This window comes from Triticum aestivum, chromosome 7B, assembly GCF_018294505.1.
Source record: "Triticum aestivum cultivar Chinese Spring chromosome 7B, IWGSC CS RefSeq v2.1, whole genome shotgun sequence".
NCBI lineage: Eukaryota > Viridiplantae > Streptophyta > Magnoliopsida > Poales > Poaceae > Triticum > Triticum aestivum.
The window spans coordinates 215,226,461-215,253,633 of record NC_057813.1 but is presented as its reverse complement, the minus strand read 5'-3'; the positions used below and the strand labels follow the sequence as shown (position 1 = coordinate 215,253,633).

Here is a 27,173-nt window from a genome sequence, read left to right as displayed (position 1 = left end):
TCTTCTTTATTTTCTCTTCTGGTTTCTCTTTATTTTAACTTTTTCCCTTTTCATTTCTATTTTCTATTTTTATTTTTATATTCTTTTTAATTTTTTACCTTTTCATCTTAGTTTTTTCTTCTCTTATTTTACGTTTGTGTTTGTTTCAATTTTTTCCTTTCATTATTTATTTTTCTTTATCTTCTTTCTTTTCCATTTATGGAAACATCTTTCAAATTCATGCACATTTTCTGAATAATGAAAAAAATCAAAATAATAAACATTATTTGAAATCATGGTCCTTTTTAAAAATTAGTGAACATTTTCTGAAACAATCAACATTTTTGGAATTAAAATATCATCATTTGAGATTTGGTGACAATTTTCGGAATTCATGAACATGTTTTTATTTTTGGTGAACATTTCTTGAACGCGTGAACATTTTTTGAATCGATGAACTTTTTTTGAAACTAGCAACGTGGCCCGCTCGATGCGCGGGCTGGAACTTTAGAATGTTTAATACAGAAAACATCTTATTTAATTTGTGTAAACAAAAATTGGAACCAAATCTGATGATGTTTATAAATATAAGTCTTTGTAAATATAGTTTTCTCTTAGGTATGTTTGTTTTTCTCATTGAATATATTTCTATTATGATGAGTCACATTCAATCTAAATCTTGTATAATTTTTTTTATAGTTTTATCATGTTTCTATTTCAATTTATTCTTGAAATACAAATTTAGTGGTTCTTATTGTTTATTATTATGTGTAGGCGCATATGTATATGTTCTAACATCATGTAAGAATGACATGTTCACCCGCAAAAAAGAAAAATGTAAGAATGACATGTTAATTTTGTAGTTGGAGTGATGAATGTACCTGTAATATTTTTCACTTCGGTGGGCATTACCTCGAACACGCGCGCCAGTTAAGTGCGAAAAAAAAATGCAGGCCTCGGTGGGCCGGCCCAGCGCTTCGGTAATAGTATAAAAAAGCGGACACCTTGTATCGAACGCGAGCACCGCTGTGGCGTGGTGGTTAGCACGTGGCGCCTGAGGGCCGCAGGTCGCAGGATCGATTCCCGCTGTCGCCAGGTTTTTCTTTTCGTTTCTTTATTTCTTCAAGTGACGGAAAATTTCAAACCAGTCCAGATTCGTTGATGGAAATTACGAAAAAAAAGAAAGCCTCTCTCATGGAGCCTTTTTCCCGCAAAAAGTTTGGGTATTTTTGTGATTACGTACAACATAAGGGGGTTTTCTGCAAAAAACATGCCACGTTGCCACCTGACGGGCGGGCTCCGCTGGTCAGATACACCGTCAATACGTGTTTATACGCAGTTTAGACCTATTTGCAAAAATCTTAAGAATGTTGGTACTGACACGCAAAAATTAGCAATCGTGGTACCAATCTGCATGTGATGCCCGAATTGTGGTACTTCTGTGCAATTAACTCTATAATAGTTGCTCGTAAACCAACATGACAACATGCATGCAACTTTTTATCGCAAAAAAAAAGACATGCATGCAGAGTTGCAGGACTCGACTCGAGTAGTGAACCGGCAGCCATCGGCCGACTAGCCGGTAGGCCAAAAGCTTGGAAAAACATACGCCAGCGTTGCACCGCGTCTTAGGCTAATCATAGTGGGAGTAACTTAGGCTGGTTGTAACGGGGAGTATCATATACTAGTATCATGCATATGATACTAGTGTATGATACTACCTCCTTAATGCATAGTATCATATGTTAGTATTATGTAGTACTCTATTTATTGTCATGCATGACACATAGTAGTATAGCATTTATTATGATACGGTATCATAATATGATACTCAACACTTTCTTTCTTTATTTAATTCTACGAAGCATCATCAAAATTGCCTAGTTGGCATGCATGATACTAGCTATGATACTACCATTACGACTAGCCTTAGGTAATAACATAACACATCTCAAGACAAATTTGCTTAGACTAGTCATAGTGGGGAGTAACTTAGACTAGTAACATATACATATGTTACTAGTTCATTATACCACCTTCATAATGGGAAGTGTCATAGGTGTAGTAACATGCATATCTTCATTTATTGCTTTGTAGACTCATTTTGTATTGAAAACCGCTATGTGATGATAACATATTATGTTACTTTATTTGTCTCTCTCCTTTTTAATTACATGGCATGTCATCTTTTTTGCTTAGGCTGGTCATAGTGGGGAGTGACTTAGACTAGTGTCATGCATATGACACTGGTGTAAGTTATTACCTCCATAGTGCAAAGTAACATAATAGTAGTATCATAGATTGCTTCATTTATTATCTCATAGACTCATTTTGCCTCGAAAAGCGCTATGTTACAGTAACATATTATGTTACCACAAGCACATCTTTCCTCATTAAATACTTGCCACATAAGCAAAATTGTCTTGGGATGTGTTAAGTTACTACCTAAGTTACTCCCACTATGGCTAGTCTTATGTGACATCTATGTTACTACTTATGTTACTCCCACTATGAGGGCATGGAGTTAATGAGGAAAGAGATGATTGTGATAACATAATATGTTACCGTAACATAACACATCCTAAGATAGAATGAGTCTATATCTCAATTAATAAAGCCTTGTATGTTACCATCCATATGTTACTATCCATTATGAAGGTAGTAACATAGGCTAATAACATAGTGTATCGATGACCAGAAAGAATACACGAGCTGCGTGCTTGTGCTTATAATAGTTGCTTGTAAACCAACATGGCAACATGCATGCAACTTTTTATCGCAAAAAGAAACATGCAGGCCGAGTTGCAGGCTGAACTCGACTCGAGTAGTGAACCGGCAGCCATCGGCCGACTAGCCGGTAGGCCGAAAGCTGGGGAAAACGCACACCACCGTTGCGCCGCGTCTTTAACTTAACAAGCATATCTTAGTCGGCATTCGACAGCGGAGCGTTTTTGTTCCGGCCGTAGCCTAGCCCTAGCCCGTGCCGGTCTAGCCGTAGGCCGAGGAATCAATCAGCCGGACGTGTCTTGCACATATGGCAAAGGGCAAGCCCCATCACTTGACCCGATCGACTACCCGACGACCAGCAACAGGAAGCGATATGCCTAGCTAATTGCCTAAGCAAACGTACGGCGCCACCGCCACGTACGAGGTACCAGGACCGTAACGACACGAGCCTCGCTGTTGCTGCCCCCGCCATGCGCCGCGGCGCGCACCACAGACCTACTCCCACCTTGTACCGCTCGCGCACGGTACGGCACCGGCCGGCAGCGAGACCGACCCGAGCACGGACGTGTCGTCGCTTCCCGAAGCTGTAGCTCTAGCCAACGGACGCGAGCCGGCCGGGCGCGCGAGCGCGTCGCTCTCGCCGTCTCGCGGGCGGCAGGATGAGGAAGAGGTGGGTGGAGCGGCCCCAACTACCCGCGCCACCTGGCGCGGCGCGGGCCAGTCACCTTCCCCCGGGCCGGGGTCGTCGCCACGGCCCTCGCGCGCCTGCCTTGCCTGCGCTGCGTGTGCGTGGTCTGATGGCGACGGGGAGCGCTCGCGTTTTGTCTGCTGCGATCACAACGCATGGCTCAGCGCGCGCGCGCGCTGGATTTCAGGATTTGGATGGCACTTGTTTTCTAATCCTACCCTGATTTGGGGATGTCACCTTGTCTCTCTCGCGGGCAGCAGCGGCTTCGTCTCGTCACTAGCCGCCTGCCGTGTCGTCTGCATTGCCTTGTTTGGTGACCGCCGGTCGCATATACAAATGCACGGCGGCCGTGTGCGGGGATACGATGGTGGCGTAGTGCGATCTATCTATGCGAGTATACAAGTTCATTCAATGGATCCAGTACTGGACAGTGGACACCTGTACTCCTGCATCGTTCATACGTCATGCCACCCAAGATGAGCTTGTGCCGGGTCGGGACGGACAAACGGCTTCTTTTGTTAAGCTTGTTTGTTTTTCTCTTCTCAGACTAGATTAGAAAAGGGAACGCGAATCAGCCAGCAAAATGGTGCTGTACTGCCGTAGCAGTTGGCCACACCAGCGTGGAGGGCGATTACGTGCACTCGATGTCAACGTACGTGATCCTGTTCAAGCCCCGTAAATCGTATGTATATTCGTCAATCTGCTTTCGGAGGGGAAGCAATCATATTGCTCATTTGTCAACCCAGAACAAATATCTTCTCTGCTAACAAAAACCATCGGCATCACGCGAACAGAATTCATCGTGCTGGACCTGCCCTAAGAAAAACGAATGATTCATGACTGATTACTGAAAGGTCGGTGCAGTGGCATCAACAGATTGGCGCAACGACAGAAATAAAAGGGTCAGCTAGCTGTAGCTGATGTACTACTCGTCAAGGCTCAGGGTGCCTGCCGACCCAATAAAAGAATCGCGGGCGGCACCAGCAAGAAGATCCGGTGGAGCAGGATTTGATTGGCAAGCAGAAGAAGGCATGGAGCTTCGTTGTCCATGGCAGTGGTTGCTGCTTGATACTTGTGATACTCTATGCGATCCAATGTCCATGCTGTCATTCTTCTAGTCTCCTACAGTCCTACTGCGACCCGGCGTCGTGAGTTTTTTTTTCATGAATGACACTCCCTCCGTTCTGTAATGTAATCTTATAAATTTTCGGAAATACTAACGCCCACACGTGTGAGCATCTGGCAACTCGCCCATACGCATGGATTCTCGTCCAAACAATTCTGCACGAATCTTGGCACGTTCTACCGGTTTTTGTGTGCCACGTAGGACTGGGCTGGTGTGTGGGCATTCATCCGGTCGCCCACACGTCCTTTTTCACTACACGGGGGGCTGGTGTGTGGGCGTTTAGCAATTCACCCACACACCAGTTTTCACGCACGCAGAGGGGCTGGTGTGTGGGTGTTTACCACTTCGCCCACATGCCCGTATCCTCGCTCACACCCAAAGTCGTCAGTTGCCATATGTTCCTGCAGGGTGCATGGCAACTGCCCTAGCTTTGCTTGTAAGCAGATGGCAACTCTCTTTTATCCGAATTGCCATGTGTTTTTGCTTGGTACATGGCAACTGCCCTAGCGTGCACATAATGAGATGGCAACTCTTTTTTTTACATGGCAATTGCCCTAGCGTGCTTGTGAGCACATGGCAACTCTCTTTTTTACTCGAACATGTTTTTTTGCCATGCCTTTTTTGTAGTGTTACATGGCAACTGCCTAGTGTTAGTAGGTGACAACTCTTAAAATTTTGAAATCATGACAACTGCAGTAGACCAGACCATACATGGCAACTGCAGTTGAGCAACCATGGCAACTGTAGTTATCCGACATGACAACTGTAGTTCAGCGACATGGCAACTGCAGTTAAATGAACATGAAAGAGGATCCATACCATGGAAACTGCAGGGATGCGTGGTGACTGTCACGCGGCGTGCGGGATCATAAGGTAGGAGGCCTGACGTACGGGCGTGTGGGCGTTATCTATTTTGCCCACACGTAGGCATCTGAGAGGGATCGCGAGGAAAAAAGAGAGGCGTGTGGGCATTACTTGTTTTGCCCACACGTAGGCGTGTGGGCTGATCCTCTAAAACACCACAGAAAATGTGTGAGCAGACCCCTTAACGCCCGCACGTGTGGGCGTTATCGGCGTCCTAAACTTTTACAAAAATCAAACATTACAAACTTTGACCATGTTTATAGAGAAAAGTAGATACATGTAGAATACCAAATGCATATCATTGGATACATTATGAGTTATTTTTAGAATGTACATATTTGGTATTGTAGATGTATACAATTTTCTCTATACACTTGGTTAAAGTTGGCAAAGTTTGTCTTTCAAAAAATTTATATGCACTACATTATGGATTGGAAGGAGTAATACTATAAGAGCATCTAAGCGGGGTGCCTCAAAATCCGCCACATACGCCCGGGCAGACCGCCCGGGCATTATTCGGTCATGATTTTTTGACTCAGACGGGCCCCTCAAACCGCCCTCAAACGCTCGGACTAACGGCACCCCCCATATCCAGCCCAAATATGGGGGATATGGGGGCGCCCGGGCACGCCCGCCATGTCGGACCCGACCACGCTGGTCCACTCGACCCCACATAAAATCCTTCCCACCCGCTCGCCGGACCAAACCCTAGCCACTTCATTCCCCTCCCCTCCGCTCTCCTCCGCCACCCAAGATCGTATCCGGCTCCTTCCGGTCGTCTCCGGCATGGCGGGCAGCGGATCCGAGTCCTCACCTCCAGATCCGTCGACCCCGAGCTCGTCCCATGCGCCCCCGAGGAGGAGATGGCCGTCCGGCTTGCGCTCCGCCGCACCCGGGAGGACGCCCGTGCACGGCTGCGCTCGGACTCCATCCGCCGGAAACCATTGCGTCCGCCCAAATGGCGCATGGACCCTGTGATGCCGGCCTTAGTTGCCTTGTCGATGGCCGTGCGGTCCGTCTGGCATCCGAACGCGCTGGCGGACACGCAGCCGCTCCGGTGGCGCGCCGATATTCAGGACACACCATCGTCTCACGAGGCCATGGCACGGCGTGCCTGCTGTGGAAGGCACCGGACGCGGGAGGCGGCGGCAGCGGCCCTCGCGGTGGCGGACGTCAGCAAGGCGGAGTCGCATTCTCCGACGCCCCGTATGGCGCATCAATCCGGGCACGACAACCGCATCGTGTTGGACTTCGGCGGCTCGTTCGCGGACGGATCCGTCATCGATCTGACGTCCGCCAGCACCGTTCGGGTTCCGGTCTCCGACGAGGAAGAGTAGGGCATGGGAGACGGCGGGGCTTTGAGTCCCCTGAGCCAGCTCGTGTCCCATGAGCTACCATACCTTGTCGGCAACCAGACCAACATTTCGAGGAGCGCAGCCGGCCGCCGGACATGGCCAGGGTAGAGCCCGGCGAGCGGGGAGCGGAACCGGATGAGCTGCGCTTAGATTAGGTTTTAGGTTGCATGTAATAATATGGATTTGAGGTTTTTAATTAAGATATCCGAATGTGAAATGCGTTTTTTGAGGGGTGATCGGTCACGGTCCGCGGACACGTCCGAGCGCGTCCACGGGTGTTTGAGGGATCGGATTTACAAGTCCGTCTATAGATGCTCTAAGCAACTGGAGACTACGCAATGAAATCCATCCACACAAGCTGGACCATTGCCTTCGGCAAGGCTCTAATTCCTTTCCTATCTTTCTTCAAGGACCTGTAAGAAGAAGCAAATCCCTTTCTTGAATGGCCGAGGAAGAGGCGGCACTGAACAGAACAAGATCTCCCTCTACTTATCTTTGGGGCTGTGCGCATTCTTAAACTTGATCACTGCTCTCAAGAATGACTGGACGAAGACAACAGATGAGCTTCCTGCCACCCAAACCGGCCATGTTGTGCAAGAGTGCTGCTATACACACGACAGTGTGCGGCCGATGTTTGCAAACCGTGCATGTGTGGCACAAAGTGGAGGCCGGCCGCTGGATCAAGCGTCGTCCAGTGTTCGGCTACTGAGTAGTTCCGGTTGTGCAACTGCTTCGAGTTTCCCCTTACCAAGTTTTGGCACCAGATCGAACCTGGAAGACATATTATTTTGTACTGCTTTTTTTGGGCCAGATTCCCTCCCATCTTTGCTTTGTTCAATCCTTTTCTTTTTTTGCCAATCTCTAGAACAAAATTATTACTTCCTCCGTTCATTTTTGTAAGTCGTTTCAGACAACACAAAATCTCTAGAACAAAATTATTACTTCCTCCGTTCACTTTTGTAAGTCGTTTCAGACAACACAAAATAAGTTGTTTTACACATTGTCTGAAATGTTTTCAAGGTCTTATAAAAATGAACGGAAGGAATAGAAATGATGTGTGACGACCAAATTTTGGCATGAAAAAAATTGTTCCAGATACGGCGAGGACAAATTTGGCATAAAATCAGGCATTCATCATGTAGACAAAAGAAGGTCCGGTGATCGGATCCTGGGTGTACCAAAAACTATGCCGTGGTTTCTGAGACCTCCTATGTGCCGCATTTTGCGGCAAATAGGTCGCGCGACGCACAGGGGTCGTGCAACCGGGCCGGCCCATTCGCTGTCTCCGTCAAGTAATGAAAAATTCGCGCAAAAAAGCTTGCTGTAGCGTGGATTCGAACGCAAAACCTTCAATAGATGCACGTGATGCTCTAGCCACTGCACTAGGCTAGCTGCTGTGATAGAATAGCAGCGGGAGTTTAAATAAACTATCGTCGCGGCGAAAAATAAAAACTAATTCAGCCAATTACATTTTTCAAAACTGCAGTAGTTTTTGGAATATGTGAACAATTTTTTGAATTATTGACAAAAATTAAACACGCGGATTTTTTTTTGAATTTGTGAACAAATATTGAAACATGAATACTTTTTTAATATGTGAACAAATTTTATGAAAACAAACAAATTTTGAATTTCCCACAGATTTTTCGAAAACATGAACATATTTGGAATTTGTGAACAGTTTTTTAAAGCACAAACAATTTTTGAATCTTGAGAACAAATTTGGAAGCGCGGACAATGTTTTAAAGCAACAACATTTTCTGAAAATCTTGAGAACAAATTTTGAAACAGAGAACAATTTTGAAAAATCCCAAACAAATTTGGAAGAACGAACAATTTTTTAAATGACGAACATGTTTTGAATCTTGAGAACAAATTTTGAAAAAATTCCGAACAAATTTGGAAGCGCGAACAATTTTTTAAAGCAACAACATTTTTTGAAAATCTTGAGAACAAATTTTGAAACAGAGAACAATTTTGAAAAATCCCAAACAAATTTGGAAGAGCGAACAATTTTTTAAATGACGAACATGTTTTGAATCTTGAGAACAAATTTTGAAAAAATTCCAAACAAATTTGGAAGCGCGAACAATTTTTTAAAGCAACAACATTTTTTGAAAATCTTGAGAACAAATTTTGAAACAGAGAACAATTTTGAAAAATCCCAAACAAATTTGGAAGAGCAAACAATTTTTTAAATGACGAACATGTTTTGAATCTTGAGAAGAAATTTTGAAAAAATTCCAAACAAAGTTGGAAGCGCGAACAATTTTTGAATATGTGAACAAAAATTTGAAATCTGATACATTTTCTGAATTCGAAAGTTTGAACCTTTTTTGTAACAATAAGATTTTTTTTTTGAATTTTGAGAACATTTTTTCAAAAACTGAACTATTTTTGGTAACATGAACAAAATTTAAAATTTTGATTTAAAAACACGAACACTTTTTGAATTTGCAAGCAATATTTGAAACATGGAACATGTTTTGAACAAGTTTTGAAAACGGGAACATATTTCTTAAAACCGAACATATTTTAGTTTGTGAACAAAACTTAAAAAGACGAACACTTTTTGAAAATAAGCAAACAATTTTCGAAATTCTAAACTTTTACGAAATTTCTGAACAAAAATTTAGAAATAGGAACAGTTTCTAAAAGAATGAACATAATCTGAAAATTTCACTTTTTAAAAACTGAAAAAATCAAAAAATAAAATAGCAAGAAGAAAGAAAAAAAGAAGAAAAAACAAAGAGAAAAAAGGAAAAGGGAAATAAAAAGAAAAAATGAAAACGAAAAAAAATAAAACCGGTTCAGGAACCTTCTAGAAGGTTCCCAAAACCGGAAAAAACCGGCTGGGAATGTCATAGAAGGTTCCCAAAACCGATGTAGTGGGAACGCTTAACAGGCTGGCCCACCCGACTCCGCTAGCTCGATAACCCTGTGCGGGACCCCGACATTTTGCCGCAGAGAGCGGCAAATAGGGTTTTCCGTGGTTTCTGCCTTACGTGCATGCTGCAGAGTCGGCCTATCAAATATGGGCCGGACGACTTCTCCCTCCCATTGGGCCTGCCTTTTCCGAGCTGGTACTCCACGTGACGACCCAATAAGAAACCCGTGCGTCCTTCGTGCCCACCGCCCACTCATCGCATCGTGATCTGCTTCCAGACGAGTCCCCCCCCTCTTCGCCTCCTCCACCTCCTCCGCTGTCCCACTGTCCTCCCGTGATTCTCCGCGTCCAGCCGCTCCTAGAGGCTAGAGCCCCCGGCGCCACCGCCGCTCGCTCCTCTCGCCCTCCGCGCGGCGCTCACGGCGATGGATGAGTGGGTTCGCCAGGCCGAGGAGTGGGCGGGCCAGGCCGAGCGCTGGATCCGCCAGCAGCCCCCGGAGCAGATTTACGTCGCCGTCGCCGTGATTGCCGTCACAATTCTGGTGCTCCTCGCAGGTGATTTCCCGAGCCTAAGCTTCTTCTCGCAGTGTGTCCTTGCTACCGGCTGTTCGCGCAGTAGTCAAGAGCGTGTGCAGAATGCGGTCCCTGAAAAACTAGGCAGATAGATGTGGTAATTTGGCAACTTAAGAGCTGTCTCGGGAGCAGGTCCGCTTTGCCTGAAGGTGTTGGGCTTGTTTGAATTTGTGCGTTCCATGTGCACCTCTAGTTTCTGACTGATTCAAACTAGCTGTGGATGAGCAGTTGTGTCGTTAGCTGCAGTGTAATGCCAGTATGCCACTACGTTCAAATATGATTAAGTCGTAATTGAGCCCATGCCTATGATCAAGCTGAGAGCTGGTGCATAGTTGGTGGAATTTAGCTTGAATGGGGCACCAGGTCGCAGTTTCCTGTTTAATTATACTGGGTAAAAAACGTAATCTACAGTGGACGTAGTATCCTGTCTGTACAGGAATGATGCATTGGTAAGTTTGGATTTGTACACATCCTTAGTTCTTTTTTATACTGTTGACTCAGAACGGAAGCAGAGATGTTGAATTTATCAACTGATTTACACTATACTTTGCAGTGGGTCATAAGGTGTATCAAGTTAGTGGTGTAGTTCTGTTGATTTTGTCTGTATTTACATTTGCAAGTGCAGGCTGTAAAATCATAATACTGCAAGATGTTGGAAATTATGAGTTCTTAAACATCAATGCTTCTGGCAGAGTGATAATAACATGATAATATGTGTCGTGTTAATCTAGAGATAATTTATTTTCAGAGTGCAACATTTGAACTTATTACCTTAGTTTATGCAATGGTGCATCTCAAGATTTGAAATACATTGTTGTGTTGCCGTACTTAGTGATACTTCTGTTTTTGTGTTGCTGTACTAGTAATATTTCTGTCTTTGTGATTATAATTTCACTGGCGCTATATATGTGCAGCAATTGATGAGCAGTATATGTCTGATTTTTGTAACAGCTTCTTGTCTGAAATCATCGAAACCAAACACCATTGTGCTATCCGGGCTAAGTGGAAGTGGTAAAACTATTCTTTTCTACCAGGTAATTATCTACTATGGCAAGTTTCTCTCCCCCTTGGGTATCACAGTTACTCACATTCTAGTGGATTGACTCAAAACCATAGAATGTGGCCAGAGTAACGACCTTGCATATTTAGGTTTGCTAGTTTCTGTCTCTCTTCATTGCCAAGTTTTAGTTAGGGATTTGTCGTGGTTCTAAGCCTGACAGTAGAGTGGGGGGTAGGTATGGAGAGGCAAGGTCCTAGCTATGGAGAGGTTGTAAGCACAAAGGATGTACGAGTTCAGGCCCTTCTCGGAAGAAGTAACAGCCCTACGTCTCAGAGCCCGGAGGCGGTCGAGTGGATTATGAATGTATGAATTACAAGGTGCCGAACCCCTCTGCCTGTGGAGGGGGGTGGCTTATATAGAGTGCGCCAGGACCCCAGCCAGCCCACGTAGGAGAGGGTTTAAAGTGAGTTAAGTCTGGGGCGTTACTGGTAACGCCCCACATAAAGTGCCTTTACTATCATAAAGACTACTTGATTACAGGCCGTTGCAGTGCAGAGTGCCTCTTGACCTCCTGGTGGTCGAGTGAGTCTTCGTGGTCGAGTCCTTCAGGCCAGTCGAGTGAGTCCTCATTGGTCGACTGGAAGGCGACCTCTTCTAAGGATGTCTTGGGGTAAGTTACTTGGAACAGGTCCATGACCCTACCCTAGGTACATAACCCCATCATTAGCCCCCGAATGGATTGAGGCTTCGAGTGAAGGAGTTGATGTCGTTTCCGATTGACCTTTGCGCTCTAGTTGTGCGCTGTTCTGGACCAAAGAATCTCTTCGTTGACAGGGAGCAATTTGCCTTCAGTCGACTCGATCCATTCTGTTTTTACGTCGAGTGATCTTTCGGGCTTCGACGATCTCCGAGCGACGGATCGCCGGAAACACCGCGTCTGACAGACTGATTTGTTGCTCGCGGATTCCGCGGGATGCGAAATTTGGGGGCGCGCGCGAAGCGGGGCGGACCGCGGCGTTCGGATGGGACGGGGCATAGACGCCTCGATCTCCGCGCCGCCTTTTTCGCCACGTATCCAGCCTGCATAACTGCTCTCAGATATGATTAGATCGACCGGGCCCGCATGTCAGCCACTCGGAAGGGACCTTATAAATGCGCCCGGCGAGGATTTCTGTGCTGCGCCCCAGCATTCTCCCTCTCTCTCTGCTTCCTTCTTCCCTGCTCAGCGTGCTCGCTCTCGCCCCCGCACCACTTCCCTTCGCGCATCTCTCCGGCGACCATGGCCAAGGAGAAGACGGCGGCGCTGGAGCGCGCCAAGAAGGCGTCGGCGTCGGAGAAGGCGAAGGGGAGATCCACCAGCCGCGGAGGGTCCTCGTCCAGGTCCCGCCTGCCGAAGGGCTGGGTCCAAGGAGACTGGATCCAGTCGACCATCACAGAGAAGGACCTCCTCGACATGGCCAACGAGGGCTTGATCCCTCACGGAGCTGCGAGGTTGCCGGGGGAGGAGTGGCATCCACAGCCAGAAGAGGGTGAGTGTGTGCTTTTGGCCACTCATGTTGATCGTGGGTTTTCCTTGCCGCCAAGTATTTTTTTCCGTGGCTTCTTGAATTTCTTTGGAGCGCAGCTTCACCACTTTACCCCAAACTCCATTGCCTATCTTGCTGCATTCGTGTCCATGTGTGAGGGTTTCTTGGGCTGTCGACCGCACTGGGGTTTGTTCAAACATATCTTCACGTGTCGCTCTCAGACCGTGAAGAAGGCGAGCCCAGGTGATGAGAAAACCCGAGTCGTCCAAATGTGTGGGGGCCTGGGGATCCAGGTGAGGAATAAGAGCACCTTCCCGCCCATGACCTTTCCCGAGTCCGTCAGAGGCTGGCAGTCGACTTGGTTCTACTGCCAGGTCCAGTCGACGCCAGGGCAGTCGAGTGGACTCCCTCCATTTACCATGGACCGAGTGAACAAGCCCTCCCCTCTGAAGCTGATTCCGGAGGAGAAAGCCGACGTGAAGATGTTGATGGAGCGCGTGGTGCAGTTGGTTCGGGAGGGGGTGACGGGCATGGATCTTCTGGAGGTCTTCCTCAGGCGTCGCATCCAACCCCTTCAATTCCGGAGCCACTGCATGTGGTTGTACTGTGGGACCGAAGACGAGACTAGAGTCCATCCAGAAGCAGTCGACGACGTCACTCTGGAAAGATGGATGGTAGCCGTTACCGAAAACAAGGACAACCCGCGCGGAGCCAGAAGGATTCCTCCACTCGACCACAACAGCGACCCAAACAAGGTACACTTGCTCTGCTCTCCACTGCGCCCTTGTCGCATTCATTTCTGTTAATCCCGCCGACTGGTCGACTGATTCTTGTCTGGGCATTTGTTAGGCCCTCACTGAGCTGTACTCGATGCCCAATGGGGCACAAGCTTCGACTGAGGAGGGCGAGGCGAGCGGAGGCGAGAGCCAGGAAGAGGAGGAATGGGACTCGGATGTCGCAGAGGACGATGACGACGATGATGATGATGTCGGTGATGAAGACGACGTCGAGGACGAGGAAGAGGAGGAGGAGGTCGTGCCACCGCGCTCGGAAAGGCGGTCGAAGCTCGTCCACGACCCTTCGACTGAACGTGGCAAGGGGGTTGCGACGCAGTCGACCAAGCGCCCTAGGACCACCTCTCCAGCGCCGACTGAAAAGGCGCCGAAGCAGCCCAGGGCGGCCTCGTCGAAGCCGATCAAACTCTTGCCGAAGATGAAGGTGTCCATCCCTACCATATCGGGGTAACCGTGCTGCTCATATTTTCTTATTCCGTGTGAACTTTATTTCTGGTCGACGTTGAAGTTAGTCGACTGATCCTTTGGAGTTGCAGTGCTGCTACTTCTGAGACCTCGGCCCGGGCCGATGACCATGAGATGGAGGATGCGGCAACTTCGAACCCGGGTACTGTATTCTTAACACCGTTTTTAGTCGACTGACTCGCGATCTCTGATCCTGATCCTTCTCCGCAGCTCCACCCAACACTGTTATCGATCTCCCTGACGACGACGAGGATGAAGAACCACTGACACGCAGGAGGAGTCGGAAAGCGACCACCAGTAAGGTACCTCAGGATGTGACGGCGCCTGAGATCCTGACTGTGGAGGAAGGGAACACCACTCGACACCAGGTGTCCTTCGCAAATCCATTGACGAGTGCTCAGCAACCCTCCCTCTTTACGACGCACCACGTCCCAGAGGACCAAGCTGGCGCAGCGAAGGAGGCAATACGCCAGGCGGGACTCATGATGGAGCAGCTGAAGACCATCCGGGACGCGAGCCAGGCAGCTTATGACGCCAGTTCTGCCCTCCAAAGCAATGTCCAGGTCAGTCGACCGTTGTTTGTTCTGTTGGATATGCTACCAAAAACTTTTCTTTTCCGGAATTTATATTAGTCACCCACTGGGTGTGTCGAATAAACTCCGTGTTAGCGGGGGCACGCTGAGTGCACCCGCTGGGTGTAGTCCCCAAGGCTAAGGTCGACTACTGGCAGTCGGCCTTAGGCTTTATGATGTCAATCTTTCTGTCAGTCGACTGGTCGACTGGATTTCACAAACCGGTGGGGGCACGCTGAGTGCACCCACTGGGTGTAGCCCCCAAGGCTAAGGTCGACTGCTGGCAGTCGGCCTTAGGCTTTATAATGTCAATCTTTCTGTCAGTCGACTGGTCGACTGGATTTCACAAACCGGTGGGGGCACGCTGAGTGCACCCACTGGGTGTAGTCCCCGAGACTGTGGTCGACTGCTTGCAGTTGATCACAGTCTTAGAGAATGCATCTCGCACACTTTTTTTTTTTTTGAGGTCGACTGGTCGACTTTGTCTTCAACAGGATTAGTGGGGGCACGCTGAGTGCACCCACTGGGTGTAGTCCCCGAGACTACGGTCGAATGCTTGTATTCGGCTGTAGTCTTAGAAACGTGTGTTTTTCCCTTTTTCACTCGGAAGTGAATTATATTTGACATTTAGTCGATTGGTTCTTCGCAGAACTCCTGTGATCTTGTGGCTCGCTACTCAGAGCTGGAACAAAAACATACTCAAGTTGAGCTGAGCTTGAAGCTGGTTCAGGAGAAGCTGACAAAGGCAAAGGAGGAGACCGAAGGTATGTTTGGTGAGACCTGACGACTGCTTTTCCCCTTGCTTGTTTCAAAATCTGATCTTGCTGTAACTTGCAGGTAAGGTAAGGGAGGCCCAGCAGAAGAAAGACCTTGAGCTAGCTGAGAAGATCAAGCTTGCTGACGAGAAGTTAGCTTCAGTCACCAAGCTCGAACAAGACAATACCAATCTGAAAGCTGCTCTTGGGATTGCCAACAAGGAGGTCAGTCGACTGAAAACTGATAAAGCTGCCCTGACCGTCCAAGTCAGCAAATTGACTGAGAAGAAAACTGAACTGGAGGCCTTCCTGAGTGGTCTTGCCAAGAAGCTGTTTCTTATGCTTGAAGGTAAACCTCCATGTTTGGCAAATATTTCCAATTGTGGCTTTTTCCATTCGACTATCCCCTTGACTTAGTGATCACCCTTGCAGACTTTTGTCAAAACTTTGAAGAAGAAACCAGCCGACTGGAGCCAAACCTTGACCCCGTCAATTCTCCGGTGAACGACGAAGTTGCCATGGATGTTTTCCGACTGGAGTCTCGTGTTGCAGCTGTCGTGGACTATCTCGCAAGGCTGAAGGCCGCCACATCGCGCATCGACTCGACGCTCTGGCCTGAGGAGACACTTCAGAATGACCTTGAGTCGCTGATGGCCCGCTTGAACACGATCCCTGGTCGAGTGCAGGAGTGGAAGAAGTCCTCGGCTCGGTGTGGTGCAGATGTCGCTTTGTGTCTGGCCCGAGTCCACTGCAAAGATGTACGAGAGGAGAAGCTGGCGGCCCTTCGGGTGGCCAATACCAAGAAGCACGACTTCAGGTCCTTTATGGAGACTTTCCTTGCAGCTGCCACTCGGATCGCCGACGGAATTGACCTTGATGAATTTGTTGCACCTTCCAGCCCTCCACAGGAGGGGTAAAAAACTTCTTCTGGCTCGATGCGCGATGTGGCGGCCTTCAGCCTTGCGAGATAGTCCACGACAGCTGCAACACGAGACTCCAGTCGGAAAACATCCATGGCAACTTCGTCGTTCACCGGAGAATTGACGGGGTCAAGGTTTGGCTCCAGTCGGCTGGTTTCTTCTTCAAAGTTTTGACAAAAGTCTGCAAAGGTGATCACTAAGTCAAGGGGATAGTCGAATGGAAAAAGCCACAATTGGAAATATTTGCCGAACATGGAGGTTTACCTTCAAGCATAAGAAACAGCTTCTTGGCAAGACCACTCAGGAAGGCCTCCAGTTCAGTTTTCTTCTCAGTCAATTTGCTGACTTGGACGGTCAGGGCAGCTTTATCAGTTTTCAGTCGACTGACCTCCTTGTTGGCAATCCCAAGAGCAGCTTTCAGATTGGTATTGTCTTGTTCGAGCTTGGTGACTGAAGCTAACTTCTCGTCAGCAAACTTGATCTTCTCAGCTAGCTCAAGGTCTTTCTTCTGCTGGGCCTCCCTTACCTTACCTGCAAGTTACAGCAAGATCAGATTTTGAAACAAGCAAGGGGAAAAGCAGTCGTCAAGGTCTCACCAAACATACCTTCGGTCTCCTCCTTTGCCTTTGTCAGCTTCTCCTGAACCAGCTTCAAGCTCAGCTCGACTTGAGTATGTTTTTGTTCCAGCTCTGAGTAGCGAGCCACAAGATCACAGGAGTTCTGCGAAGAACCAATCGACTAAATGTCAAATATAATTCACTTCCGAGTGAAAAAGGGAAAAACACACGTTTCTAAGACTACAGCCGAATACAAGCATTCGACCGTAGTCTCGGGGACTACACCCAGTGGGTGCACTCAGCGTGCCCCCACTAATCCTGTTGAAGACAAAGTCGACCAGTCGACCTCAAAAAAAAAAAAAGTGTGCGAGATGCATTCTCTAAGACTGTGATCAACTGCAAGCAGTCGACCACAGTCTCGGGGACTACACCCAGTGGGTGCACTCAGCGTGCCCCCACCGGTTTGTGAAATCCAGTCGACCAGTCGACTGACAGAAAGATTGACATTATAAAGCCTAAGGCCGACTGCCAGCAGTCGACCTTAGCCTTGGGTGCTACACCCAGTGGGTGCACTCAGCGTGCCCCCACCGGTTTGTGAAATCCAGTCGACCAGTCGACTGACAGAAAGATTGACATCATAAAGCCTAAGGCCGACTGCCAGCAGTCGACCTTAGCCTTGGGGACTACACCCAGCGGGTGCACTCAGCGTGCCCCCGCTAACACGGAGTTTATTCGACACACCCAGTGGGTGACTAATATAAATTCCGGAAAAGAAAAGTTTTTGGTAGCATATCCAACAGAACAAACAACGGTCGACTGACCTGGACATTGCTTTGGAGGGCAGAACTGGCGTCATAAGCTGCCTGGCTCGCGTCCCGGATGGTCTTCAGCTGCTCCATCATGAGTCCCGCCTGGCGTATTGCCTCCTTCGCTGCGCCAGCTTGGTCCTCTGGGACGTGGTGCGTCGTAAAGAGGGAGGGTTGCTGAGCACTCGTCAGTGGATTTGCGAAGGACACCTGGTGTCGAGTGGTGTTCCCTTCCTCCACAGTCAGAATCTCAGGCGCCGTCACATCCTGAGGTACCTTACTGGTGGTCGCTTTCCGACTCCTCCTGCGTGTCAGTGGTTCTTCATCCTCGTCGTCGTCAGGGAGATCGATAACAGTGTTGGGTGGAGCTGCGGAGAAGGATCAGGATCAGAGATCGCGAGTCAGTCGACTAAAAACGGTGTTAAGAATACAGTACCCGGGTTCGAAGTTGCCGCATCCTCCATCTCATGGTCATCGGCCCGGGCCGAGGTCTCAGAAGTAGCGGCACTGCAACTCCAAAGGATCAGTCGACTAACTTCAGCGTCGACCAGAAATAAAGTTCACACGGAATAAGAAAATATGAGCAGCACAGTTACCCCGATATGGTAGGGATGGACACCTTCATCTTCGGCAAGAGTTTGATCGGCTTCGACGAGGCCGCCCTGGGCTGCTTCGGCGCCTTTTCAGTCGGCGCTGGAGAGGTGGTCCTAGGGCGCTTGGTCGACTGCGTCGCAACCCCCTTGCCACGTTCAGTTGAAGGGTCGTGGACGAGCTTCGACCGCCTTTCCGAGCGCGGTGGCACGACCTCCTCCTCCTCCTCTTCCTCGTCCTCGACGTCGTCTTCATCACCGACATCATCATCATCGTCGTCATCGTCCTCTGCGACATCCGAGTCCCATTCCTCCTCTTCCTGGCTCTCGCCTCCGCTCGCCTCGCCCTCCTCAGTCGAAGCTTGTGCCCCATTGGGCATCGAGTACAGCTCAGTGAGGGCCTAACAAATGCCCAGACAAGAATCAGTCGACCAGTCGGCAGGATTAACAGAAATGAATGCGACAAGGGCGCAGTGGAGAGCAGAGCAAATGTACCTTGTTTGGGTCGCTGTTGTGGTCGAGTGGAGGAATCCTTCTGGCTCCGCGCGGGTTGTCCTTGTTTCCGGTAACGGCTACCATCCATCTTTCCAGAGTGACGTCGTCGACTGCTTCTGGATGGACTCTAGTCTCGTCTTCGGTCCCACAGTACAACCACATGCAGTGGCTCCGGAATTGAAGGGGTTGGATGCGACGCCTGAGGAAGACCTCCAGAAGATCCATGCCCGTCACCCCCTCCCGAACCAACTGCACCACGCGCTCCATCAACATCTTCACGTCGGCTTTCTCCTCCGGAATCAGCTTCAGAGGGGAGGGCTTGTTCACTCGGTCCACGGTAAATGGAGGGAGTCCACTCGACTGCCCTGGCGTCGACTGGACCTGGCAGTAGAACCAAGTCGACTGCCAGCCTCTGACGGACTCGGGAAAGGTCATGGGCGGGAAGGTGCTCTTATTCCTCACCTGGATCCCCAGGCCCCCACACATTTGGACGACTCGGGTTTTCTCATCACCTGGGCTCGCCTTCTTCACGGTCTGAGAGCGACACGTGAAGATATGTTTGAACAAACCTCAGTGCGGTCGACAGTCCAAGAAACCCTCACACATGGACACGAATGCAGCAAGATAGGCAATGGAGTTTGGGGTAAAGTGGTGAAGCTGCGCTCCAAAGAAATTCAAGAAGTCACGGAAGAAAATACTTGGCGGCAAGGAAAACCCACGATCAACATGAGTGGCCAAAAGCACACACTCACCCTCTTCTGGCTGTGGATGCCACTCCTCCCCCGGCAACCTCGCAGCTCCGTGAGGGATCAAGCCCTCGTTGGCCATGTCGAGGAGGTCCTTCTCTGTGATGGTCGACTGGATCCAGTCTCCTTGGACCCAGCCCTTCGGCAGGCGGGACCTGGACGAGGACCCTCCGCGGCTGGTGGATCTCCCCTTCGCCTTCTCCGACGCCGACGCCTTCTTGGCGCGCTCCAGCGCCGCCGTCTTCTCCTTGGCCATGGTCGCCGGAGAGATGCGCGAAGGGAAGTGGTGCGGGGGCGAGAGCGAGCACGCTGAGCAGGGAAGAAGGAAGCAGAGAGAGAGGGAGAATGCTGGGGCGCAGCACAGAAATCCTCGCCGGGCGCATTTATAAGGTCCCTTCCGAGTGGCTGACATGCGGGCCCGGTCGATCTAATCATATCTGAGAGCAGTTATGCAGGCTGGATACGTGGCGAAAAAGGCGGCGCGGAGATCGAGGCGTCTATGCCCCGTCCCATCCGAACGCCGCGGTCCGCCCCGCTTCGCGCGCGCCCCCAAATTTCGCATCCCGCGGAATCCGCGAGCAACAAATCAGTCTGTCAGACGCGGTGTTTCCGGCGATCCGTCGCTCGGAGATCGTCGAAGCCCGAAAGATCACTCGACGTAAAAACAGAATGGATCGAGTCGACTGAAGGCAAATTGCTCCCTGTCAACGAAGAGATTCTTTGGTCCAGAACAGCGCACAACTAGAGCGCAAAGGTCAATCGGAAACGACATCAACTCCTTCACTCGAAGCCTCAATCCATTCGGGGGCTAATGATGGGGTTATGTACCTAGGGTAGGGTCATGGACCTGTTCCAAGTAACTTACCCCAAGACATCCTTAGAAGAGGTCGCCTTCCAGTTGACCAATGAGGACTCACTCGACTGGCCTGAAGGACTCGACCACGAAGACTCACTCGACCACCAGGAGGTCAAGAGGCACTCTGCACTGCAACGGCCTGTAATCAAGTAGTCTTTATGATAGTAAAGGCACTTTATGTGGGGCGTTACCAGTAACGCCCCAGACTTAACTCACTTTAAACCCTCTCCTACATGGGCTGGCTGGGGTCCTGGCGCACTCTATATAAGCCACCCCCCTCCACAGGCAGAGGGGTTCGGCACCTTGTAATTCATACATTCATAATCCACTCGACCGCCTCCGGGCTCCGAGACGTAGGGCTGTTACTTCTTCCGAGAAGGGCCTGAACTCGTACATCCTTTGTGCTTACAACCTCTCCATAGCTAGGACCTTGCCTCTCCATACCTACCCCCACTCTACTGTCAGGCTTAGAACCACGACAGTTGGCGCCCACCTTGGGGCCACAGCGATGGGTGAGTCACTCGGTGGCTCGCCAATCGGCTACTACACAAGTTGCGGCAATCGAGCCCAACGAATCTCTCTACAGCTTGTTCGATCAGTCGACTGGCTCCGGAGAGACTGCATCCGAGTGCGGAAGCAGTGATCCAGCGGCGGAAATCTTGATGGTCGACGGGCCCCACAGCCCTCCTGGCTTCGCCCGTGGCGGTGGAGCAGGTGGCGGCGGCGACCCTGCACGAGACTACGAAGAGTACCAGCCCGAGCCACTCGACTCTCTGCAAAGAGAAGAGCTTCGCCGCAGGAACGAAGATCCCCTGCGTATTCCCATCGCAGGAGAAACCCCCGAGGCTCGTGCCTTGGAGGAGGCGCGTCTGGCCAATTTGGCCGAGCGCACTCGACTGGAGAACCTTCAGCGAGCACTCGACGAGCGCGCGCGGCAACGACTTCCCGACACCAGTTGACGTCAACTCTTCCCGCCGACTCAGGTATATCGAACCCCAATTCAGAATTTAGCAGCTGCGACCCGTATAGCAGAGTCCATTCAGCCTTCGCAGTCGGAAGCTGGCAGAGGTTTGCTGCAGATCAGGGATCTGCTCCGGGCAGCAGGAGATCAGAATTCAGCCGTGTCTCAGTCGCGCAACAGAATTCACAGTCGATCTGTCACTGTGAATACGGTTCAGTCGGCTCACAGCCCCAGATCGCCTCCGCGGCGCGAAGGGCGTGAGAATCGGCGAGATCAATATGGCGACAGACTCGACCGAGATGATAGGCGTCAGTACAGTGCAGGGCGTAGGGTTCCAGTTGACCCCAGAGAGCCAGGCTTCGACGCGCGATCCATTATCGTGCAAGGGCTGGTCGACCGGAACAGAGCCCATCGAGGCGCACTCGACAGAGATGTACCCACGAGCAGTCGAGTACACGTTTCTGGTCCTGAATGTTTCAGCAGAGCTATCAGAGCCGCAGTTATCCCCCCCCAATTTCAGGTTGGCAACAGGAGTCAGCAAGTTCACTGGTGAGTCTAAGCCTGAAACTTGGCTTGAAGACTACCGAGTGGCAGTTTAGATCGGTGGTGGGAACGACGAGGTGGCCATGAAGCATTTGCCCCTCATGTTGGAAGGTTCTGCCAGGGCATGGTTGACTCAGTTACCTCCTAGCAGCATTTACACTTGGGAAGATCTGTCCTGAGTGTTCGTCAGGACGTTTGAAGGGACTTGCAAGCGACCAGCGGGATTGACAGAGTTGCAAGTCTGCGTGCAGAAAACTAATGAGACCCTCAGAGAGTATATTCAGAGGTGGATCACTTTGCACCACACTGTGGAAAATGTCTCTGATCATCAGGCAGTATGCGCCTTCAAAGACGGCGTCAAGAACAGAGAACTGAGTTTGAAATTTGGTCGAACCGGTGACATGACCTTGAGTCGAATGATGGAGATTGCTACCAAGCACGCCAACGGCGAAGAAGAAGACCGACTCCGAAGCGGCAAGCACAAGCCGAGTCAGTCGGAAAAAGGAAATACCAGTCGGAAACAGAAGCGGAAGGCTGAACCGGCAGCTCCTGGGGAGGCTCTGGCCGTGACTCAAGGAAAGTTTAAGGGGAAACCAAAAGGATCCTGGAACCCCAAGAAGGTAAAGGATAAAGAAGGGAACGACGTGATGGATATGCCGTGTCACATTCACACGAAGAAAGATGAAGAGGGGAATATCATTTACCCAAAGCACACCACTCGCCAATGTCGACTCCTGATCCAGCAGTTTCAGGGAAAACAGTCTAAGGACAAGGAGAAGGAGTCGGACAAGGCTGAAGACAAAGAGGACAGTGAGGGAGGATATCCGCATATCAACTCCACTCTGATGATCTTTGCAGATGTGGAAAGCAGAAGTCGACTGAAAGTGATTAACCGAGAGGTGAACATGGTTGCCCCAGCAAAGGCAAATTATCTGAAGTGGTCTCAAACACCCATCACATTCGACCAATCTGATCACCCGACTCATATTGCCACCCCCGGGAGGCAAGCTTTGGTGGTCGATCCAGTTGTCGAAGGCACTCGACTGACAAAGGTGCTGATGGATGGTGGAAGTGGGCTGAACTTATTGTATGCAGACACATTGAAAGGTATGGGCATTCCGATGTCCCGACTGAGCACTAGTAACATGAGCTTCCATGGAGTTATACCAGGGAAGAAGGCCGAGTCACTCGGCCAGATAGCTTTGGACGTAGTGTTTGGTGATTCGAAACATTTTCGCAAAGAAAAGTTGACGTTTGAGGTCGTGGATTTTCAAAGTGCATATCATGCCATTTTGGGGAGACCAGCCTATGCACGGTTCATGGCTCGACCATGTTACGTGTACCTCAAATTGAAGATGCCCGGTCCCAAAGGTGTGATCACTGTCACCGGTGATAGGAAAAAGGCAGAGGAGTGCTTTCAGAAGGGCTCCAAGATTGCCGATTCCCAAGTGACAGCGGTCGAGTTCGAAGAATACAAGCAAAATGCAGATCCGAGTGACTTGCTGCGATCCAAGAAGCCCGCCACAGAGTCTGCATTCCAGTCATCCGGTGAGACGAAGCCTGTTCACATTCACCCGACCGACCCCGAAGCAGCTCCGACCCGCATCTCCACAACACTCGACCCAAAATAGGAAGAAGCGCTCATCCAGTTCCTCCGTGAGAACTGGGACATTTTTGCATGGAAGCCCGCTGACATGCCAGGTGTTCCCAGGGGACTGGCTGAGCATCGCCTAAGAGTCGACTCGTCTACAAAACCAGTCAAAGAGCATCTTCGGCGGTCCGCCGTCCAGAAGAGAAAGGCCATCGGAGAAGAAGTGGCTCGACTGTTGGCGGCAGGATTTATCCGAGAGATATACCACTCCGAGTGGCTCGCTAATGTCGTCATGGTTCCTAAGAAGGACAAGTCGCTCCGAATGTGCATTGATTTCAAGCACATCAACCGGGCCTGCCCGAAAGATCACTTTCCTCTCCCTCGCATAGATCAAATTGTTGACTCGACCGCGGGATGCGAGAGGTTGTCTTTTTTAGATGCTTACTCCGGGTACCACCAGATCCGTCTGTACGGGCCCGATGAGATAAAAACAGCTTTCATCACTCCATTCGGGTGCTTCTGCTATATCACCATGCCATTCGGCCTCAAGAATGCCGGAGCCACATTTATGCGAATGATTCAGAAGTGTCTACTCACCCAAATCAGTCGGAATGTGGAAGCTTATATGGATGATATTGTTGTCAAGTCACGAAAAGGTTCCGACCTGCTCGCTGACCTCGCCGAAACATTTGCCAACCTTAGAAGGTATGATATCAAGCTCAATCCATCAAAGTGCACATTTGGAGTTTCTGGTGGCAAGTTACTCGGTTTTCTCGTTTCCGAACGGGGAATCGACGCTAACCCAGAGAAGATTGGCACTATTCTCCGAATGAAACGCCCTGTGCGAGTGCACGATGTCCAGAAGCTTACTGGATGCTTGGCCGCATTAAGTCGATTCATCTCACGACTCGGTGAAAAGGCACTGCCTCTTTACCGACTGATGAAGAAGGCTGACAAGTTCGAGTGGACTCCAGAAGCTGATGCAGCGTTTGCCGAGCTAAAAGCTCTGCTCTCCACCCAGCCGGTGCTTGCTGCTCCAATCAGCAAAGAGCCTCTGTTGCTCTACATCGCAGCCACAGGACAAGTCGTCAGTACTGTGCTAACGGTCGAGCGGGAAGAAGAAGGAAAAGCTCTCAAAGTTCAGCGCCCAGTGTATTATTTGTCTGAAGTCTTGACTCCATCCAAGCAGAGATATCCTCATTATCAGAAGCTTGTGTATGGAATATACATGACCACAAAGAAGGTTGCTCATTATTTCTCTGACCATTCCATCACAGTCGTCAGCGACGCTCCACTATCAGAGATTTTGCACAACAGAGATGCAACTGGTCGAGTGGCCAAATGGGCGATTGAACTTCTTCCCCTTGATATCAAGTTTGAGGCAAAGAAAGCCATTAAGTCCCAGGCGATAGCAGATTTCCTCGCCGAGTGGATTGAACAACAGCAGCCGACTGAAGTTCACTCGGAGCATTGGACCATGTTTTTCGATGGCTCTAAGATGTTGAATGGTTCCGGTGCTGGGGTTGTCCTGGTTTCCCCCAGAGGAGATAAGCTCAGATATGTGCTCCAGATTCACTTTGATTCCTCCAACAATGAGGCAGAATATGAGGCCCTCCTATATGGGTTGCGCATGGCCATTTCACTCGGCGTCCGTCGCCTAATGGTCTATGGCGACTCGGATTTAGTGGTCAATCAGGTGATGAAAGAGTGGGACGTGAGAAGCCCAGCCATGACTGGATACTGCAGTGCAGTGAGGAAGCTGGAGAAGAAGTTCGAGGGGTTGGAGCTCCATCATATACCCCGACTGAAAAATCAAGCAGCTGATGATCTAGCAAAGATAGGTTCCAAGAGAGAAGCCATTCCGAGTGGTGTGTTCTTGGAGCATATACACACTCCGTCAGTCAAAGAAGATCCTTTCACCGAAGAAACTCCGCAGCCCAAGAGCGCCACAGATCCGACTGAAGTTGAAGTCCCAGCGGTGGTCGACTTGATCATGGAGGTTTTGGTGGTCATTCCCGACTGGACGATTCCGTATGTCGCATATATCTTGAGGAAAGAGCTTCCGGAGGATGAGGAAGAGGCTCGACAGATCGTCCGTCGATCTAAGGCCTTTACCGTAATCAAAGGACAATTATACAGAGAAAGCGCGACTGGAGTCGGTCAGAAGTGCATAACACCAGAAGAAGGTCGACTCATCCTCAATGATATTCACTCGGGGACCTGTGGTCATCATGCGTCCTCTCGGACCATCGTGGCCAAAGCATACCGAGCCGGATTTTACTGGCCCAAGGCGAATGAGATGGCAAAAGAGATAGTAGATAAGTGCGAGGGATGTCAGTTCTACTCGAATATGTCGCACAAGCCTGCGTCAGCTTTGAAGACCATCCCACTCGTCTGGCCTTTTGCAGTTTGGGGGCTGGACATGATCGGTCCTTTGAGAACAGGACGAAGTGGCTTCACGCATGTACTGGTGGCAGTCGACAAGTTCACCAAGTGGATCGAGGCTAAACCAATCAAGAGCCTTGACACCGGTACTGCTGTTAGCTTCATCAGGGAACTAATATTCAGATATGGAGTCCCGCACAGCATCATTACGGATAATGGGTCGAACTTTGACTCAGAGGAATTCAGAGCTTTCTGCAACTCCCAGTGCACACGGGTCGACTACGCGTCAGTCGCCCATCCGCAGTCGAATGGACAAGCAGAGCGAGCTAATGGACTGATTCTCAAGGGACTGAAGCCTCGACTGATGCGTGATCTCAAACACGCGGCTGGAGCTTGGGTCGATGAACTTCCCTCTGTACTCTGGGGACTGCGGACCACACCTAATCGGTCGACCGGAAGAACTCCATTCTTCTTGGTCTACAGAGCTGAAGCAGTCTTGCCGAGTGATCTTCTTCACAATGCTCCTCGAGTTGAAATCTACAACGAAGTAGAGGCTGAACAAGCGCGGCAAGACGCAGTCGACCTTTTGGAAGAAGAAAGGGAGATGGCTTTGATCCGCTCGACCATCTACCAACAAGATCTGCGCCGTTTCCACGCCAGAAATGTGAGAGGTCGAGCCTTCCAGGAAGGAGATTTGGTTCTCCGAGTGGATCAGCACAAACCACACAAGCTTGCTCCTTCTTGGGAAGGCCCCTTCATCGTCACTAAGGTCCTCCACAATGGGGCGTACCGTCTTTACAACGTCGAACATAATATCGACGAACCCCGAGCTTGGAATGCGGAGCTACTCCGCCCATTCTACACTTAAGTTTTATCACTCGGATGAGTTGCAATAAAGTACTTTTGTAGTTCATGGATCTCAAAATAATAGTGTCATGGTTCCTCCATAATATCTGTCACTTTTTATTTTTGTCCAATGAAATTCCCCTCAGTGGGTGACTTAGCTGCGAATCCGTTTCGCCTAAGTTTATAAAAATCCTACCGAGTGGTGAGCCAGACTCCCACTCGGAGGCTTAGCTGCGAATCCGTTTCGCCTAAGTTTATCAAAATCCTACCGAGTGGTAAGCCAGCCTTCCACTCGGAGGCTTAGCTGCAGTCCAAGGACTCGCCTAAGTTTATCAAAATCCTACCGAGTGAAGAGCAACCCTCTCACTCGGGGGCTTAGCTGCAGCCATGTGCTCGCCTAAGTTTGTCAAAATCCTACCGAGTGGTAAGCCAGTCTTCCACTCGGAGGCTTAGCTGCAGCCTCGTGCTCGCCTAAGTTTATCAAAATCCTACCGAGTGGTAAGCCAGCCTTCCACTCGGAGGCTTAGCTGCAGTCCAAGGACTCGCCTAAGTTTGTCAAAATCCTA

General features: G+C 49.7%; 1 protein-coding gene across 1 annotated transcript in view; it reads left to right on the top strand.

The window, feature by feature from the left end:
* The first annotated feature begins 9,879 nt into the window (after positions 1–9,879).
* LOC123160153 (signal recognition particle receptor subunit beta) overlaps positions 9,880–27,173 on the top strand; it is a 25,931-nt gene continuing 8,637 nt past the window's right edge. Inside the window, exons 1-2 of the mRNA XM_044577967.1 lie at positions 9,880–10,181; positions 11,151–11,233. Coding sequence (XP_044433902.1) covers positions 10,052–10,181; positions 11,151–11,233 — 213 coding nt within the window. The 5' untranslated portion in view covers positions 9,880–10,051. The remainder of the gene's footprint in view (positions 10,182–11,150; positions 11,234–27,173) is intronic.